The 20663-nt window shown below is 45.7% G+C and overlaps 1 protein-coding gene and 1 long non-coding RNA gene across 9 annotated transcripts in view; one reads left to right on the plus strand and one right to left on the minus strand.

Moving 5' to 3' along the window:
• Positions 1-4157: 4157 nt before the first annotated feature.
• Positions 4158-20663, minus strand: part of PPFIA1 (PTPRF interacting protein alpha 1) — a 69750-nt gene continuing 53244 nt past the window's right edge. For 2 of the 8 annotated variants that reach the window (XM_040409078.1, XM_040409076.1), the window contains 8 exons: positions 18452-18478; positions 15595-15770; positions 15400-15497; positions 13245-13420; positions 11082-11150; positions 10345-10510; positions 7574-7644; positions 4158-4932 (listed from right to left, as the gene is read on the minus strand). In XM_040409078.1, the coding sequence (XP_040265012.1) occupies positions 7586-7644; positions 10345-10510; positions 11082-11150; positions 13245-13420; positions 15400-15497; positions 15595-15770; positions 18452-18478 (771 nt within the window). In that variant the 3' untranslated portion in view covers positions 4158-4932; positions 7574-7585. The other 6 variants (XM_040409080.1, XM_040409079.1, XM_040409084.1 and 3 more) reach the window with 4 other exon arrangements.
• On the plus strand, positions 19098-19689 carry LOC120980178. Its single transcript, XR_005774480.1, has 2 exons — positions 19098-19339; positions 19446-19689. It is a non-coding gene; the product is annotated as an uncharacterized LOC120980178 (long non-coding RNA).

Below are 20663 nucleotides of genomic sequence, written 5' to 3' on the forward strand. Positions count from 1 at the left end.
AAAAAAAGCCCTCCGTCCATCCAGTTCGGCCTGTCATCCTGCAAGTTGATCCAGAGGAAGGCAAAAAAAAAAAAAAAAAAAACAACCTGTGAGGTAGAAGCCAATTTTTTCCACTTTAGGGGAATTAAAAAATTCCTTCCCAACTCCAATCAGGCATCAGAATAACTCCCTGGATATGTAGTGTTTATGAAGTGTGGACTGAAATAAATAAAATCAGTTCAAAATGATAGGTTATTGGCTCATTGGTAGCGATGAAGCCAATATGGAAGACACTCGTGATCTCTGGAAGTTAATGGGTTAAAGGGGTTGTCCAAGATGAAATGACCCCGGCTTATTTCATGCCAGCCATGTGGAATGAGTCCAGGTGTCTCCTGTGGCCAAGTCTTGTCTGCAATTGCGTTCAGGGTCTCAGTTTTTTCAGCACAGATTCAATTAGTTTTTGATGCGTTTTTCACAAGCATGAAAAACAACCTGAAGAACAGGTGCCTGCACACATATCGGAATACGCACGGTTTTTCCATACTGAAAAAAAAAAATAAAAAAAAATCGCAGTGTAGAACAGTACCAGCGATTAGAGAAACTTCATGGACACGTTGCAGATGTTTTCCGTGCAGAAAGTGACCTGCGGATCTAGAAATTATGTTTGCAGTTTTAGCAAATCCACACCTTAAACCAGTTAGAAATGGTGTTTTTTTTGGTCCGGTTTGTGTGCGTCTACTGACCAGTGTGCAGGTACCCCCCCCCCCCAGCAACCATCAGTGAAAACACATTGGACCCAGATTCTGTTTTTCACGCAGGTTCCAGTCACTTCGATGGATCCAGAGCTGCGCGAAACACACACAATATAGAACGTGCTGCGATTTTTCCTGAACGCAGAAATGATGCCTGAAAAACGCGCACAGACCCATTGAGATGAATGGGTCAGGATTCAGTCCGGACCGTGTGTGTTCACTACAAATATAGTATCTGAACGGCAAGACTCACCTTGTGTGAAAGAGGTCAGCATTAGAAAGCCTGTGTGGCCGTACCATGGTTGCCCCACCTGAGCTGCTGCAGCACCTCATGATAGACACCTCAGCTGCTGCAGAACATCATAATTAGGGATGAGCGAATCGACTTCAGATGAAACATCCGAAGTCGATTCGCATAAAACTTGGCTTCAATACTGTACGGAGTGAGTGCTCTGTACAGTATTAGAATGTAATGGCTCCGATGAGCCGAAATTCGCCAGACTTCACGTAATAACTTCAGAAATCTATACTGTAAAAAAACATTTCCCGAACTCTGGTTCGGTTCCACTTGGAACCGAACCAGAGTTCGGAAAATGTTTTTTTTTTTACAGTATAAATCAGTTTCTGAAATTATGCGAAGTCTCGCGAACTTCGGCTCATCAGAGCCAATACATTCTAATACTGTACGGATCCGGCACTGAAAACAATGTAAGTCAATGGTGACGGATGTGTTTTTTTAGGAGCCTAAAATAACGGATCCGTCACCCATTGACTTTCAATGTATGTAGTGACGGATCAGTTTTTGTTTTTTTAAAGTTTTGAAGTCACACAACCGCATCCCAACGGAACGGATGCCTCCTGATGTGCAAAATCAAAACGGATCCGTTGAATTCCGGTATCGAGATCCTCTGCCGCATCTCAATACCGGAATTACAAACGCAAGTGTGAAAGTAGCCGAATGCCTATGACGGGTCTTAAAGCCGCCCTCCAATGCAGATACAATTTTTGACTTTTGATGGGGAATCGGATATAACATCACCTTGTGACAGTTTCTTTTTTTTTTTTTTGCACCTTTCTGCTGTTGATCTGCGAAAAATATAACTGGAGTTTAAAGGGGATTTCCTGGAGTTCAATATGGATGGGCTACCGATACCCAATACTCCCACCGATCATCTGTTCGAAGAGACTGTAGCCTCTTTCTAGGCCAGGGATGGCCAACCTGAGGCTCTCCAGCTGTTGCAAAACTACAACTCCCAGCATGCCCAGACAGCCTACAGCTATTAGCCTATAGCAGGGCATGGTGGGAGTTGTAGTTTTACAACAGCTGGAGAGCCGCAGGTTGGCCATGTGACATCCCGTTCAATCGGTCACATGGCCTATTTGCAGCTCAGTCCCATTCAAGTGAAAAGTCCCAGGCTGCAATACCAAGCACAACCACTATACAATGCATGGCGCTGTGTTCATCGGCCTCTTGGGTGCCCGGCGTCAGACTCCCTCCTGAGGATAGGCCATCAATATTGTATTTCCGGAAAACCCCTTTACTAAATTGTTCCACACTTCATCTACTGATGTTGTAAAATTCTTCATTCTATTCCAGGTCAGTTCTGGATTACCAGACTTTTTTTTACTCGCTGTACACACAAAACCATCATTTTCACCACATTTTTTTATTGGCAGTGGAAAATGCTTCAGTATTTTATTGAAAGAAAGCAATAAATAATACTGTGATAAAAATAGTCCAAAAAGTCCGGAGACTGTACATATATTGTTACATCATCAGAAAGTACACAAACAGGATTAGAAAACAAAAAAACAGCAACAATGTAACAAGGAATCCAAATTTATACATGAAAAAAAAAAAAAAAAGTAAAAGTTACCAAGACAGTTTATAGAACGTCAACGGCAATAAATAATACATCAGGATTTCCAACACAACTGATTCGTAGTCATAGGTTTTAATTTTTTTTTTTTTTTACACTTTGAGCATGACATTTAAAAGGTGGGGGATGGGAAATCTACAGGATCATGAGCTAAGGCTAGGGGGCCACATCTGATCACGCCACATTACCACGTCAGGATGTCAATGAGTCCCTATAGTAATCAAGGGCGACCTTACGACCAATGCAAAAAAAAATAAAAATCCAATCAGGACATATTTTTGCAATGGTCGTCGTTAAAAATTGGATTGCGATACCGCCTAATGACCAGATGTGGCCGCCCGGCCTCAGCCTTGTCCTGATCGTTTCCTTCGGGGACAAACACAACTGGACTTCAGAGGACAATGAAAAAGATAAGGCCTTTAGTATAAAACAGGCTGTGCAGCGACAACCTACAATATCGGGCAGGAGAATTTTAATTGGTCCTTACAGGTCCCCTGGACTGCTACATAGCCCCGCCTTATAAATATTATATAGTGTCCTTAGGAGCGGGCAGATGAAGCCAGGGGACACAAGATCTCCTTAAAAGGTGGTTTAAGATGAGAAAAATGGTCCATTTCTATGCTAGAAACAGCGCCACGCCGGTCCGCAGGCTGCAAGTGGTATTACAGCTCAGCCTCATTCAAAGGGGGATTTTAAAGCCAGCGCGGCTTCAGATTTTTATTCTTTATACTGAGCGGTATTTCAAAGCCATTGATGGCTAGCCCTAGACTGAAATGGCCATTGTTTGCTGAGGCCAGAGGTGGTCGGGGTTACAGAAACAGCGGACTGCGCTATGCTTTTTCCGTAACTCCCATAGACGTGAACTGAAGCTATGGAAATAGCGGATCACAGGACGGCTGCTTCTGCCACACCGCCCACCTCTGACCACCACTTACGATGGGTGTTCCAACCACAGCCACGAATGGCTGAGATGGGAAAACTTCTTTAAAAGGGAAGTTGAATCATCTCATACATTGGGGGCACATCGCTAGGATATGCCCCGAATGTCTGATAGGTGTGGCTCCTAGAGGTGGGACCCGCACCTATCTATAGGATGGAGCCCACAAAGGGAAGGAAGGCTCACCGCGCATGCCCGGCCAACCTCTATTAATTTCTATGGGAGTGCCGAAAATAGCCGAGAAGTACGCTCCGTTATTTTCGGAAGTCCCACTGAAATGAAATGGGAGGCGCACCACACAAGCGCGGACACCGTTCCATTCGCTTCTATGGGGCTGACGGAAATAGCAGAGCCAGCGCTCGGCTACTGTCGGCAGTTCCAAAGGAATGAATGGAGGGGGACGGCGCATACGCTGTGTGCTCTCCTTAACTTTGCGGACTCGGTCCTAAAGATAGGTGAGGGTCCCAGAGGTGGGACCCGCACCTATCAGATATTAAGGGCTTATCTTAGGGATGTGTCTTCAATGTATGAGAGGACACAACCCCTTTAAGTCCATGGGTCAAAGCTGCAGAATCAGGCACGGTCCACAGACAAGAGTGTCGCTGTTTTAAGTATAAAAGTTTTCTTCTTTTTTTTTTTTCAATCCTATACGACACCTTCATTTTTTTTTTTTCTAACATTTTTTAGAAAATGCTTTTATGGCTTTTTTTTCTGATATGACAGTACATAAAAAAAAAAAAATTAAAAAAAAGGAACGCTAAAACCGTTAACCCAACGTAAGAAAAATGTACATGCCCCCTTAAAGTCCGACCAGGAGAAAAAAAAAAACGAAGCAACGCAGACTGAGTAAATCATTCTAAGGATTGTGGAAGGCTGGGGACACTTCACAATCTGGTACCAGGTTAATGATATCAATAGATTTTCGCGATGTTCTAAGACTGTACAAATACAATAAAAATAAAAAAAATTACACAAAAACTTTCCCGTCAGGCTCATTATGAAATATACCCATAAATTACAATACTAGAATCATTTACAAAGCCCCCTGGTGATTAGCAGGGACTCACGCGGAGTTACAGTACATTCAGTAAGGTGGTCGAGGGGAAAACCGCGGACAAAGAGGGGGATGAACGAGGACACATGGAAAATGGACGACGGAAAAATCCTCTCGCGGGAGTGAACAGAAATAGGACAAAACGGTTAAAATTCTAAAATATTTCTCCTATCTATAATTTTACTCGCTAATTTAAAAACTCTGTATTAAAATATCTCAAAAAGTGTCTGGACAGCTTGATTTGTACGGAGAACTCGGCCGGGTCTGGAAATGTGGAATCAAGATGGATTCAGATGTTGCATATTCATCTGTAGAAGTAATGAGGGTAAACTGCAGGGAAAAAGAGAAGAGAAAAAAAATAAGAGACCTGAGGAAAAGGGCACAAGAGCTAAGACCACAAATTATTAAAGGGCGTGTATACTTGTGCAACCATTTTTTTTTTTTCTTTGCTCCAATGCATCTAAAATAAAAATTGAAGCAACTTAGAAAATCATCTTCTTCAAATTTCTATTGCAGGGGTCAGCAACCTTCGGTACTTCTGCAGTTGGGAAACTAAAACTCCCAGCATGCTCCATTCACTTCTATGGGAGTTCTGAGAACAGCCAAGCAAGTGTGCATGCTGATAGTCGTAGTTTCACCACAGCTGGAGTGGCGAAGGTTGCTGACCCCTGTTCTATTGTGTACACGAAGACCAATGTTTGCATGATTACAGACTACAAGCAAACCCTGATCCTTCCGTCATGTGTTACTTTACCTTCAAGGATCAGACGATGCACGGGGTCTGCGTGTAGCCTGTAACTTTGGAGACATATAGGTCTTCATAGGTGCTGTACGCATTAAATAATAGATCTGCACTCCTCAACATTGAAACTGCAGCAACATAATGGACAAGCCGAAAGGTCGTGCAAATTGACAAAGTAGCAGGTGTCGCTAAACTCTGCGGATGATCACATTTTCAAGCACCTAGCTCCAATCTGTGGATGTGGGAGGGGTGTAAGAGCCAGACTAAAAGCAAAGTTTTTTTTCTTAGTCACATGAAACCTCAAAAATCGGATTAGGTCGTGTGGGATGATTGTGCGACGCCTCCTATTCGTCGATGTGCCAGTTATCGCCACATGTCACAAACTGAGAGGGACAGAATCCTTGAACTGGGAGGCCTTGGTTTATCTCTCCAGCAGATCGCTAGGTGCAAAAGCCGAGATGTCAGCGATGTTGAACGTTGCGTGTCCCGGTGGTTGGGAGGACGACGTTGACCTGGAATGACAGCAAGAGGTGCACAGAGGAGAACCTCTGTACAGACGGATCACCTGGTTAGAAGAATGGCGCGTAGTGATCCATTCTGTACTGCAAGCGAAAAATTGGACGTCACATTCCAAGCCTAGGTCTACACAAACCATCAGAAGACGTCTGCATGACATTGGGCTACAGGCCAGACGTCCAGCTACAGGTGATCCACTGATCTCACGCCACCGCTGTCAAAGACTATCTTGGTGCACAGCAAGATGGCAATGGAGGCTGTAATGGAGATCTATCCTCTTCAGCGATGAGTCCTGCTTTTGTCTCTGGTCTGATTGGTCTGGGGACCATGCGGGCAATGCCATGAAGATGCTTTCACAAGGGAACGTCACACCAGTCCTACTCCCGGGATTATGCTGTAGGGTGGCATAAGTACAGTAGCCGCACCCCTCTAGTCTTCATTTCAGGTACACTATTAGCTCAGCGTTATATGGAATTGGTTGTGGAACCAGTGGTGTGAGCACCGTGGGCAGTCCTTTTTTTTCAACAGGACAGGCGGTATGTTGCTCATGCTTTTGTGAGCAGTCTGCATGGCCTAAACGTGTACCATGACCTGCAGCACGCTTCCTATTGAACACATCTGGGATGTCATTGGTTGACAATTGCAAAGGGAGCTGCCAGCAGGTGATCTTGATGATTTACGTGCCCAAGTGCATCCACTGTGGCAGAACCTTCCTCACACAACCATTAATAACCTGACTGCCAGCATGCCAAGGTGTGCAAAGTCATGTATTTCTACACGTGTTGCTCGAACCCGATACAGAATAAATCGTGTTCTTCTGAATATTTTGTTTCTATTTGCATATCATTACAGGTACATCGATCCTGTGATTTCCCTAATTCCGTGACTTTTTCTTCTTGGAGTTGAACTCTCAATGTTAAGGAGTGTATTTGAAAAGCTGCAACATTTTCTTTTATTGCAGATGCACGAGCAGTAAAAAAAAAAAAAAAAAAAAAAAAAAAAAAAGGTACAAAAGTGTGCAATCCCGTTAAATTCCATTGTTCCACGCTCGTTAGGCATCAGGGTGAACCTGGATGTCCGGCAACATTCTCCTGTAAGTTTACTACATACGTCACAAACTTACTAGCAGTTTCCTATGAAACTAGACGACTATCTTTATCTAACAGTCAATGTGATTGGTCAACAAAGCTCCGCCCTTTAGACTCATTAGGAGACAGGCAAACCCCTTAAAGGCGCTGTCCAAAAGTTGTGTCCATGTGTGCCATTAGGGTAGTAGAACGGGGAGCCCCTCTATATATTACAAACTTCAGTATGTGGTCACTCCAGTTCAGCTCACCATACCCTGCACACGTTGCGGATTTTCGTGCGGAATACAGTACCAGCCAAGTGTATGAGACTAGACAAACCTCATGTACACTTTGCGTTTTTTCTTCCGTACGGAAATTGACATCTGCCGCGTGTCAATTGCAATGCAAGGGTGAGATCTGTGGCAAATCCGCATCCAAAAACCGCATGTGGTTTTGGTACGGAAAGGCAGAGAAATCCACACGGAAATCTGTGCGGATTTTCTTTGTAAAGCTGCCCCCGTGTGCAGTTACCCTTAGGGAGCTGCTTCATGAAAGGTGGTTGTCTTTGGTGAGCGACCACTTTTAGAAAGTGACGTGCACTGCTTTAAATACCCTGAAGAGTCACCCTAGTGGGGAGAGCACTTACCGACAGATACCGTTAGCAGGAGTATGTCCTAATTGTGGCTGAATCCAGTCTTTGTATTCCAGACATATTGCCTATTAATAACCATAAGAGACATGCAAAAAACACGACGTGCAGTTAGTGTTACGTTACTTGTGTAAGACACTCTCAAATATTAAGACAAGCAGATGACACCTGGAACATGGACAGTTAAACACTGGTGCAGTTCGCCTGTCTGAATGGGGCCCTACAGTAGATATCACTGGTATTATCCCCTTCAGGACCAGACAAAATTCTGGTTTTAACTTCTACATGGACCATTTCAAGGTACATAAGGGACAATGTCACCTGGGTTTTACCTATAGAGCTGCGGACATGCGCTGCTAAATCGCCGCAATATACATTCCCCATAGCTCTGAGGGCTTTTATTTGGGCAAAAAAACGTTTTTATATATATGTAAATGAGGCAAGTAAGGAGCCCAAGGGGCTGTTACTAACGTTTCTGGAGCCCAGCCATACCCACTGTGAAGGAGCCCAGCACCGTCCGCATCCTCCGAATCTCCTCCTTGCTCCCGGGCGTCACAAAGTTAGAGCGCCGTAATCTCGCAGTTAGCGCATGCGCAGTTCGTTCCCTGAGGCTGATGCCAGCACAGGGAAGGAACACTATGCCGGCACTGACACGCCGCGTACTCGCGCATGCGTGAGATTACGGCGCTCTAACTTGGTGACCTCGGGGAGCAAGGAGGAGATTCGGAGGATGCAGGCAGTGCTGGGCTCCTCCACAGTGGGTATGGCTGGGCTCCAGAAACGTTAGTAACAGCCCCTTGGGCTCCTTACTTGCCTCATTTACATATATATATATATATATATATATATATATATATATATATATATATAAAAAATCGTTTTTTTGCCCAAATAAAAGCACACAGAGCTATGGGGACTGGGTATTGCGGATGTGCTAGCGGCGATCTAGCAGCGCATGTCCACAGCTCTATAGGCAAAATCCAGGTGACAGAATCCCTTTTTCAAGGGCTATTCCAGTTAGGGCTGTTTCACACGAGCGAGACCATTGCGGGAATCACGCTCCGTGTGTGAGTGTGATCCTCCGTTCTGGACTTGCAGGAGCGCACGGCATTGTCATGATTTATAATGCTATGTGTCTCTGCTTGACCTTATTTCTACAGAATCATAGTGACATAAAGCTGTCAGTATGATTCTGTAGAAATAAGGTCAAGCAGAGACTCAGCACTTTACCAGACAATGGATTGCAGTATTTTGAGCTACTTTTTTATTTTTATTTTAAAATCTGCTCCTATATATCGCAACTATGATACTATTCATCGCTGACCTACACTACAGTGCACCTGTCACCTTTTCCGACATGTCTGTCCTAGTAGAGAACTGTATTCCACGTGAAATGAGAATTGTGAAGCATTTATTGTTATGATTCTATGTTTAGCCATTCCCCTATTACTCCTAATAGTAGTTTATGAATCAAGTGAATGAGTCCATGGCAGACTGGAAATGTGACATCCTGTCCCCAGTCACATGCAACACTGCAGCCATTCATTGGCCTCAGCAGTGATGTGTTCCCAGGTGGCATTTGAACTCTAATACTCAGGGGTCACTGGTCCGGAAGACACGGCCCTGGAACATGAGACAACACTTTAAATATCATTTTTTTAATTAAAGCATACTGACATACTTATGCATGCCAGAAATCTGCACAGGGACCTGTTAGGGTGACCACTGGTATGTCCCAACAGGCCTGGGGAGCTTTATCTGGTCCCTGGATGTCTCCACAGTGACACTAGCCTTGGAGATCACGGCTGCAAGGAGGTTTCCCCCCGTACAGAGCTACAATCGCTCTTGATCTTGAAGTCCACATGCCCTAACAGGGAACATGGACAGGGGTTGTTTCCATGAGACAACACTTTTATCTACTGACACTCTTACAGCAATCGCTATAGGGTGATCATTCCCCAAGCCATGGCTTTTTAGCTGCTGTAAAACTACAACTTGGCTGTCAGAGCATGCTGGGAGTTGTAGTTTTGCAAAAGCCGTAAAATCACAGGTTGTCAGGTGCCATGTTAAAGTATTTATCCAACCCCTATAATGCCCCCAAAATGCCCGGGGACGTCATACAGGTTATACTTAGCCCGCTCCCCGTCACCCACCGCTGCATCTCCCCACGCTAGGGAGTCTTTTACTTGCTCCCCCAACCGCCCCCTCTTACCCCATGTTTTGTTCCGTGCGACGGGGAGATGCAGCGGTGGCTGTGCGGGCATCAGGAGCGACTTGGGTGCCGGGAAAAGGGTAAGTATAACCTGTATGAGGTGCAAGGGCATTTTATGCAATGCACTCCATATTAGAGGCATCCATGAACTGAAAAGCTTAGATGTCAGAAATCACCTGCAGCATTGGCTTGTCCTATCCCCCCCATACGCCATTTTTTTTGGAACTGGAGCACTATACATATGGCATTTATCATGTGGCAAGTAGGGGGTAGCCGCTGGCATAGATTTAGCTCTAGGTCTAATGGTTTACACTGGCAGCTTGGTAATGAACCGTACATCTGAGCATATACTTATACAGGGGTAATATTTGATGCTGTGCAGGCCATAGATTCCCACATTTGTCTTCCATTTTGATTTGAGGTTAAAAACACATTGAGTAGGTTAAGAAAAATACAGAAGGAACACGGTAAGTGGTTACTAAATTTCCATGCACCATCTGCACACGTTTGATCATGCAAGGCCATCACAACAGATCAATATAACAGGTCGCCCTACCATCCATCTGCATTTTCTTTGGCTGCATAGAAGGTGAAGACATAGAGGAGTTGACTCTGAAGTTGGCGGGTAGTGTCTCCGCAGAGCCAGCACTTAGTCCTCGCACATCCTTTGGTCGGAATTTCTTTCGCCACGACGGGGCCCGTCTAAAGCTTTTATCATCATCCTGTAAAAGTAGAAGCAGAGAGCAGACATTTCTTTGGAGGCTTCAGACAATGGTTTAAAGGGGTATTCCCACCTCAAGCATTCATGGTTAAGACGGGAACTAGGATACGTCCACAATGTCTGATAGGTGTGGGACTCACCTCTGGGACTCACACCTATCTTTAGAACGGCGCCCGTTGGCCCCATAGAAGTGAGTGGAACGGTGGAAGCGCTTGCGCGGTGTGCTCTCCATTCATTTTAATAGGACTGCCGAAAAATAGCCGAGTGCACCTCTCGGCTGTTTTCAGTGCTCCCATAGGAATGAATGGAGGGTGCCCAAACCTATCAGACATTGTCTGAGATGATACAACCCCTTTAAGCTAGAACTGCGGCCCCGCGGTTGTAGGACAAGTTGGGTTCCAGCAGTCAGACCCTCTTGAACAGCAAGTGAGTGCATATCCTACTGATACACCATCACTTCCTTAACTGCATAAAACCCCTAATGTGGTGTCTATGTGCTGGTCAAACATATTGCATTTTTATAACATTCCCACCTGTACCAAAAATGCTAAATAAGATAAGGGACCACATACATCATCAAATCTTCTTTCTGTTCCTCTTATGAGAAGGTTGTTGAATTCCCGCTCCAACACTGAACGTGCCTGAAATAAATGTAAAAAAAGTGTGTTATATATAATATATACAGTGGATATAAAAAGTCTACACACCCCTATTAAAATGTCAGGTTTCTGTGCTGTAAAAAAATGAGACATAGATAAATCATTTCAGAACTTTTTCCACCTTTAATGTGACCTATAAACTGTACAACTCAATTGGAAAACAAACTGAAATCTTTTAGGTGGAGGGAAGAAAACAAAAAAAAAAACTAAAATAATGTGGTTGCATAAGTGTGCACACTCTCTTATAACTGGGGATGTAGCGGTGTTCAGAATTAAGCAATCACATTCACAATCCTGTTACATAGGAGTCAGCATACACCGGCCATCATGTAAAGTGCCTCTGATTAACCCCAAATAAAGCTCAGCTGCTCTAGTTGGTCTTTCCTGAAATTTTCTTAGTCACATCCCACAGCAAAAGCCATGGTCCACAGAGAGCTTCCAAAGCATCAGAGGGATCTCATTGTTAGAAGGTATGAGTCAGGAGAAGGGGACAAAAGAATTTCCAAGGCATTAGATATACCATGGAACACAGTGAAGTCATCATCAAGTGGAGAAAATATGGCACAACAGTGACATCACCAAGAACTGGACGTCCCTCCGAAATTGATGAAAAGACGAGAAGAAAACTGCTCTGGGAGGCGACCAAGAGGCCTACAGCAACATTAAAGGAGCTGCAGGAATATCTGGCAAGTCCTGGCTGTGTGGTCCATGTGACAACAATCTCCCGTATTCTTCATATGTCTGGGCTATGGGGTAGAGTGGCAAAACGAAAGCCTTTTCTTACGAAGAAAAACATCCAAGCCAGGCTACATTTTGCCAAAACACATCTGAAGTCTCCCAAAAGCATGTGGGAAAAGGTGTTATGGTCTGATGAAACCAAGGTTGAACTTTTAGGCCATAATTCCAAAAGATTTGTTTGGCGCAAAAACAACACTGCACATCACCGAAAGAACACCGTACCCACAGTGAAGCATGGTGGTGGCAGCATCATGCCAAGGGGCGGTTTTTCTTCAGCTGGAACTGGGGCCTTAGTTAAGCTAGAGGGAATTATGAACAGTTCCAAATATCAGTCAATATTGGCCCAAAACCTTCAGGCTTCTGCTAGAAAGCTGAACATGAAGAGGAACGTCATCTTTCAGCACGACAACGACCCAAAGCATACATCCAAATCAACAAAGGAATGGCTTCACCAGAAGAAGATTAAAGTTTTGGAATGGCCCAGCCAGAGCCCAGACCTGAATCCAATTGAAAATCTGTGGGGTGATCTGAAGAGGGCTGTGCCCAGGAGATGCCCTCGCAATCTGACAGAAGAGTGGGCAAATCTTGCCAAGTCAAAATGTGCCATGCTGATAGACTCATACCCAAAAAGACTGAGTGCTGTAATAAAATCAAAAGGTGCTTCAACAAAGTATTAGTTTAAGGGTGTGCACACTTATGCAACCACATTATTTTTATATTTTTTATTCCCACCACCTAAAAGATTTCAGTTTGTTTTTCAATTGAGTTGTACAGTTTATAGGTCACATTAATGGTGGAAAAAGTTCCATTTATCTTTGTCTCATTTTTTTACATCACAGAAACCTGACATTTTAACAGGGGTGTGTAGACTTTTTATATCCACTGTATATATTCATCACAGACCCTTACATCAGTACTTAAAGGGGTTATCCAAACTATAAAACATGTGCCCCAATGCCAGGGCCCCACATATAAATCATACTTACTTGCTCCCCAGCACCCGCTCCTGATCCCCGCACGGCCGTCACTGCATCACCCAGTCGAGCGGATCAAAACAACCAGCCAATAGCAGACCACGACAAGGACGAGCCACCCTAGCATCGTGGTGACACTAGGGAGGCTCTCCCTCGTCGCAGCCTGCTATTGGCTGCTCCCCTTCATCACCGGATGTTTTGATCAGCATGATGGGGAGGTGCAGTGGCGGCCGTGCGGAGATCAGGAGCAACGTGGGTGTCGGGGAGCAGGTAAGTATATTGTACACAAGGGGCCCAGGCTTTTTTGAGGGGGGGTTAATCCCTTTAACTTCCATGTACAGAGCTGCTGTAACACCCCACTTACCTGTGTGTTCTGAGTGGGAATTTGTAGCAGCAGAGCTAATGTGTTGTGATCAAAAGTCTCATCTAAGGCAACCAGGGAGCCGTGAACCCCACTTTCTAGAAGGTTATTTGCATATTCTTTAAGCCCGATGGATAAAATCCAGTTGATGACTCGGTCATTGCTCCAAACAAGGACATCTGAAGGAGACAGGGAGATGCAATGTCAGCCATTTACATTTGGATTCGGAGCTTTGCTTTATGGCTCCTATTGGAATTGCAGCAGATGCTCCTGTGCTGTGTGTGGGTGTGAATTTTTCAGAATTTTCTTGTCACTTGAAATGCATTATATAATACTAAAATATAATGCCCGAATAATCTCTGCATAGAATCCAGATACCACCACATAGATCCTTCATAGCACTGCCATATAATGCAGACACAATAAGTCCATTCAGTGTATGAGTAAGGGCTCTTTCACACTTGCGTTCTTTTCTTCCGGCATAGAGTTCCGTCGTCGGGGCTCTATGCCGGAAGAATCCTGATCAGGATTATCCCCATGCATTCTGAATGGAGAGAAATCCGTTCAGGATGCATCAGGATGTCTTCAGTGCCAAAACGGAACGTTTTTTGGCCGGAGAAAATACCGCAGCATGCTGCGCTTTTTGCTCCGGTGAAAAATCCTGAACACTTGCCGCAAGGACGGATCCAGAATTAATGGCCATTGAATGGCATTAATCCGGATCCGGCCTTAAGCTAAACGTCGTTTCGGCGCATTACCGGATCCGACGTTTAGCTTTTTCTGAATGGTTACCATGGCTGCCAGGACGCTAAAGTCCTGTTTGCCATGGTAAAGTGTAGTGGGGAGCGGGGGAGCAGTATACTTACAGTCCGTGCGGCTCCCGGGGCGCTCCAGAATGATGTCAGGGCGCCCCACGCGCATGGATGACGTGATCGCATGGACACGTCATCCATGCGCATGGGGCGCTCTGACATCATTCTGGAGCGCCCCGGGAGCCGCACGGACTGTAAGTATACCGCTCCCCCGCTCCCCGCTCCTACTATGGCAACCAGGACTTTAATAGCGTCCTGGGTGCCATAGTAACACTGAACGCATTTTGAAGACGGATCAGTCTTCAAATGCTTTCAGTTCACTTGCGGTGTTACGGATCCGGCGGGCACCTCCGCAAATGGAGTGCACGACGGATCCGGACAACGCAAGTGTGAAAGAGGCCTAATGCTTCGTTCAAGTCTGTGTTGGAGACTCAACGGAACAGAATACAGTCACTGAGTTCTTCCACTATTTTTCCAGAGATATTAGCACTGATGTCCATAATACCGATGACCTCAGAGGTCCTTTAGAAACATGGATTCTGGACAACTGCTACGTGTGCCACCCCCTAGTCTATAAGCCCGCCAACAATTTCTTGGAACGGTGGGCATTGGTGGTGCCATTTATCAACCAGAGTGAACCTAAAAACTCATTCTCCTGCAACCTTTCATATTCAGTGTCATCTACGACCTCTTGTTGAGTAGGACAAGTCCAATATGTCACCTTTGTGGCTCTATCTATGATTTCAGTTCGAGCTGAATGCACTTCGGACATAAGAAACATTCCTGCCATGATCTGCACAGTTAGACCTTATTTCCACTAATTTCCAGAGCTCTCTGACTGGCAGCACCCACGTTGGTGATCATACTCACCCAATCCTCGGTGCTGGGTCCCAGCTCCCTGGTCTCCGCTGCTGGTTTCGGGTCCCACCATGTAAACTTCCTGTTTGACTTTGCTGCAGCCAATCGTTTCTCCCCTGTTCCCCTTGCGCCATGAAAAATGGCCAAGTGACGCAAGGTGAGAAAGTCATCGCTGCGGCCAGTGATGGGCTGCAGCGGGGTCAAACAGAAAGTTTACATGGAGGGAACCGAGACAAGCAGCGGAGGCCAGGGAGCAAAGGAGCCGGGGCCCAGCACCGGGGATCAGGCGAGTATGATCACCAACACAGGTCCCGCCAGTCTAAGTAGTCTGGAAATTAGTGGACAATCCCTTTAAGGGGACAGCTACATCATTCTCCGCTGTATTTGCTGTGCAGTAGAACACACACTACAGTTGTCTGTTATCAGCCATTGCAGGTCAACGCTGGCGCTCCTCGCAATGCAGACAACTAGTGGGGTGTCACACCTACCTTTAATTTCATTTTGACTTTCTTCTCTTTTCCTCTCCAACTCTTTCCTGTCATAGTTCAGCCTCCGCAAGCTCATGATGCCGCACTGGAAACTGTTCCTATTGTAAAAAAAAAAAAATTACATAAATGCTAGATTTTTGCCCTAAAATGTCACTGTACATGTGGCTGTGGTCCCAGGGGGGGGAATGGTCTTACCTGTGGAAGCTGTCGACCATTTTTAACTGCCCGCGGAGGTCCTTCTTGGTTAAATGGTCCAGCATTCTGGCATCGACAAGGCACTCCATGAAATAACTACGATACTGGGGCAACCCAAGGCTGGGCAGCCACTCGTTCCCAATCCACTCGTGGTTCATGTCCCCGTACGCAAGCGTCTAGGAGGATAGTGCAGTGTCAGAAGGGGAATTGGCTTCCTTAGAGTCGATAGTAATTGAAATACGTGAACGCCAATCATGGCGACTGAAATCATCATTGATTATGTGCTGCAGACACTACGGACACTAAGGCTAGGGCTTCACCGTGTCATGACACGGTGTGACCCAAAAAACAAAAATGTGCAATGTCAAAGTTTGCGGTGGAAGGAAAAAAATACGGCAAGCAACCTACTGAAAAATTGCAAAAAATCTAGGTAAGATTGGTCTCAACTAAAAAAACAAATGTAATGTTATGCCTGTATCCCCGTGGAGCTCCCTCGGGACTCGAGAGGCTACAGCTCAATATATGTGCAGATATATCCTCATTCTAGCCGTATCAAATATCTGTTTTAAATGTGTATTGCTTCATACAGAGGGGTTCCACACCTTTAAAGGGGTTGTCTCAGAATGCCAACTTATCATCTGTATAGGCGATATACATGGTGTGTAATTCGTGGGGGTCCGACTGCTGAGATTCAGCTGATCATGAGAATAGGGGGGTCCCCCCTTTGAATGAAGTGGTGTTCGAGGATGCGCCCTGCCTCTCCATTCATCTATAAGGGAAAGCTGAAAAGACCCGAGTGCTGTTCTCTGTGGTCTTTGGCAGTCCCATAGAGTTTGAACGGAGCGACAGTGTGCATAGTTGACCAATACTTTCTTCAAATGGGAGACACGAGACCCCCTTTTCTTGTGATTGGTGGGGATCCCAGTAGTCCGACCCTCACCGATCAGACAATTAGCACTGAGCTGTCATTGTGGGATGGGCCCTTTAATCCTCATGGCTCCCGCTCATTAGGGAGGTATGACAGCTATGCCAGTGTATGAAAGGATCTCGATAAATCTTGACAGATCCCGCCGACTTATAATGGGGTCCTTCAGGCATCCCTCAAGTTTCTGTAATTTTTGACGGCAGACTACATTATTATACAGCACCTTCGACAGAAAGATTAAATTGCAAATGTGAACAGAGCCTCAATCGGGTTAACATTTGGCCCCTAAATGGCATATGCTGTTGGTTTTATATAAGAGCTATAGATCATGGTGACATCACATGAATGCCACAGCACTTGGACAAAAGCTACAGATACAGTATATTAAGGACAGCGCTGTACATTGTATAGAGGCTGTGCGTGGTATAGAAGCGCAATACCACTTAGGCTACTTTCACACTTGCAACAGAGTGATCCAGCAAGCAGTTTCGTCGCCGGCAAAACGTATGCAAACTGATGGCACTTTAAGACTGATCAGGATCCTGGAACGGTGAAATGCCGGATCCATCTTTCCAGTGTCATCCGGAAAAACGGATCCGGCATTTATTTTTTTACATTTTTTTTCGGTCTGCACATGCGCAGACCGGAAGGACGGATCCGGCATTCCAGTATTTTGAATGCCGGATCTGGCACTAATACATTCCTATGGGAAAAAAAATACCGGATTCGGCATTCAGGCAAGTGTTCCGTTTTTTGGGCCGGAGATAAAACCGTAGCATGCTGCGGTTTTATCTCTGTCCTGGTCAGTCAAAAAGACTGAACTGAAGACATCCTGATGCATCCTGAACGGATTGCTCTCCATTCAGAATGCATGGGGATAAAACTGATCAGTTCTTTTCCGGTATAGAGCCCCTAGGACGGAACTCTATGCTGGAAAAGAAAAACGCAAGTGTGAAAGTACCCTTACTTGATTGGAACTGGGCCATGTGACTAATGTACATGAGAAAGGAAGAAGCCGCAACCTGTGCCCGAGAGCTGCTTCCAAAAGCTGACCCGAGGGGCTGCTTGGAGTCAGACCCCCACTGATGAGATACTGATGACCTATGCTGTGATGACAGGTCCTCTTAACATGTGGTTGGTGTGATGTTGCCCCTGAGGATTGTGCTTTGTGTGCATGCTTGCTTTATGTAAAGAAATCCGTAATCAGACCTTGAACTTAAAAGGGCATCTGCAGATTTACACCTATGACACTGGCTGACCTGTTACATGTGCACTTGGCAGCTGAAGACATCCGTGTTGGTCCCATGTTCCTATGTGCCCGCATTGCTGAGAAAAATTATGATTTAATATATGCAAATGAGCCTCTAGGAGCAACGGGGGCAGCACCCTTACTCCCAGAGGTTTCGCTCTGTATGGAACTGCCGCGCCCTCTGCACTTTGACTGTCAGGACCAGGCAGTGTAAATGCCATCAAGCTTTGCCCTGTCAAAGTGCAGAGGATGCAGCAGCTGCAGAGAGAGCAGAGCCTCTAGGTGTAACGCCATCGCCCCCGTTGCTCCTAGAGGCTCATTTGCATATATTAAAACTTCATTTTTCTCAGTAATACGGGCACATAGGAACATGAGACCAACACAGACGCCGTCAGCTGCCAAGTGCACATGTAACAGGTCAGCCGGTGTCATAGGTGCAAAACTGCTGAGAGTGGCGATGCGTCCTCTCACATGTGGTTGGTTTGATGTTTCCCGAGGATTTAGCTTTGTGTGCATGCTTGCATTACGCCAAGAAGCCCGTAATCAGACCAGATGCATTTCAACCTTGAATTTGGAATCACAACTGGAGTCATTAATGGAGATGATTACTAAGTTATGCTCACTAAATATTGATTAGCAAAGAGCTAAATGAGAAAAAAGCGTATTAGTGAAAATGCTCAAACCTGAGCCCAGCTCCCCTCCTCATCGTCCTGGTGTTACGTGGGGTTAGGAAAGCAAAAGAATACAGAAAGTTAGTCATTCGGATGAAGGAGACTAACAGTCACTCCATGCAGCACACGAGATGCACATGCAATTTGGAAACACATAGAAAACAGTCGGGAACCTCGGCTTTCTGGTTGCAGTGGGCTACATCTCATAGTTTACAGCTCCACATTCCCATTAGAAAACAGTAAGCAGGAAGATGGGGGGGTCTTCAGCTGCAGGACTACTGCACCCAGGGTTGTCACATCTGGAAGACCCCGCATCCTTCCGGTGATGAACGAGAGGTTCCCTGGTTTTCTATTTATTTCTCAAAATAACCCTTTCAGTGCTGGGCAGAGGGCAGGCAACAATAGTGTCCACTCAGCCCAGCACCTCAAAGATTAAAAAACAAAAACCCCAAATCTCAAAACTAAAAATGTAAGAAACGCCAGAGCGTCTACAAATCCACTCACGGCAAAACTACACAGAGAAGGTTGTGAGAGGGCTACGGGGGGGGATGCTACACGAACAAGCAGTGGTGCTGAAAACTAACCGTTTGTGGAGAGGCTGTGAGAGTTTCCATCTCTTCGTGAGTAACCCAGACATTTCCCGTGGACTAATGCAAGTGCGTCCAGTGAGAGGGAAGCAGTAACAGAGAGGGAAGGTGGCACAATATATAAGCAACAGGTACATGGCGGAGCAGGAGAAGAGCAAACGCTAGGGGTGTAAGAAGGCGTTATGATATATAACCATTACCGCGCAGGAGTGCGAGCAGTCTTCCTAGGATAGCAGAGCCGGCTTTTAAATAGCAATACGGACCGGCTGCGGACTCAGAGTTATGCACTGGGCCCCCGTATCCAGTAGGGGAGGTCGCGATGTACTGCGGACTCAGAGTTATGTACTGGGCTAGAGAGGGTCCTGTTCTTGGGATGTAATGTGATAGTACATCGCGGCCTCCCCTACTGGATACGGGAGGCCGCGATGTACTATCACATTACATCCCAAGAACAGGACCCTCTCTAGCTCTTAGGTAGGCTGCACACGGGTGCAGAAATTCCACAAAAATTTCCATGCGAATTTCTGTGCGTTTCTGCACTAAATCCACATGTCTTACGTGCGGATTTGATGGGGTTTTGCACTGAAACGGGTTAAATCCGCACAAACAATTCACATGATGCTGTTTTCAAAACCCGCACGGCAGGTCAATTTCGGCCTGGAGTGAAAAAAGCAAAGTGACCATGAGATGCGTCTGATCTCATTCAATTTGCTGGTGCTACGTTTTTTTCCGCACAAGAATCCGCAACATGTGCACAAATACAAGCAGCGCGGACCACAGCCGGTGCGTGCTGCCATCTGAAGTAGGAACTGCTATGCAACGTACTTAGAAAAAGGATTACTGTGCATTGTGCAGTATATAACTGTCCACACAGGAGAACAGCCCCTGCCCTGGTAAGTGTTACCCACCACCTCGAAACCCTGCATATATGCTTGTAGTAAAGAGTTACTTGTACCGAAACACATCAGGTAATGCATTCAAGAGACTCCGCTGAAGACACACTGATGGGAGCCATCTCAACACCCCCTGGATCTAATCTCACCCGGAAAATCATTGGCCAGGTTACATTTTAAAGGGGTTGTCCACGATTATAAAAATGTGAAACAGCACCGCCCCTGTCTATGGGCTCCGTCTGCTATTGCTGCTCAGCTACAGGGGAACAGCTGTAATACCACACGCAACCTGTGAACAGGGGTGGTGCTGCTTTTGGAAGAAAGTGGCCATGTTTTTTTTTTATTCTCTTTTAAAATGAGGCTGCTGGGTCAATTAGGTGACCGTCTAAGGTCCTGCTCTGGGCAAACCGCTGCCAGACGTTTTTTCCGACATGCCCACTACAGGGAAAATGTAGTATTATATGGCAGCCAAATGACTGCCCGTATCACACAAGGATGGCTTGAATCTGCCATAATGAAAGCCACTTGTAGAGGGCGCCCTTCATTTTGACTCTCCTCCCCGATCCACTCTATGACATCCATATTATCTGTAATTACTGGACTAGTAATCAGTTCCCCATAGAATTACACAGCACCCACTGAATTCAATGGGTGTCCATGTAATGTAACGACTCATTGGGTCCTCTAGAACGAGACCTGCTTTCAGCTCAGGGTCGTCAGGGGTCCTGGGACTGCTTCCTCTAT

The sequence above is a fragment of the Bufo bufo genome, chromosome 10 (assembly GCF_905171765.1).
Source record: "Bufo bufo chromosome 10, aBufBuf1.1, whole genome shotgun sequence".
Lineage (NCBI taxonomy): Eukaryota > Metazoa > Chordata > Amphibia > Anura > Bufonidae > Bufo > Bufo bufo.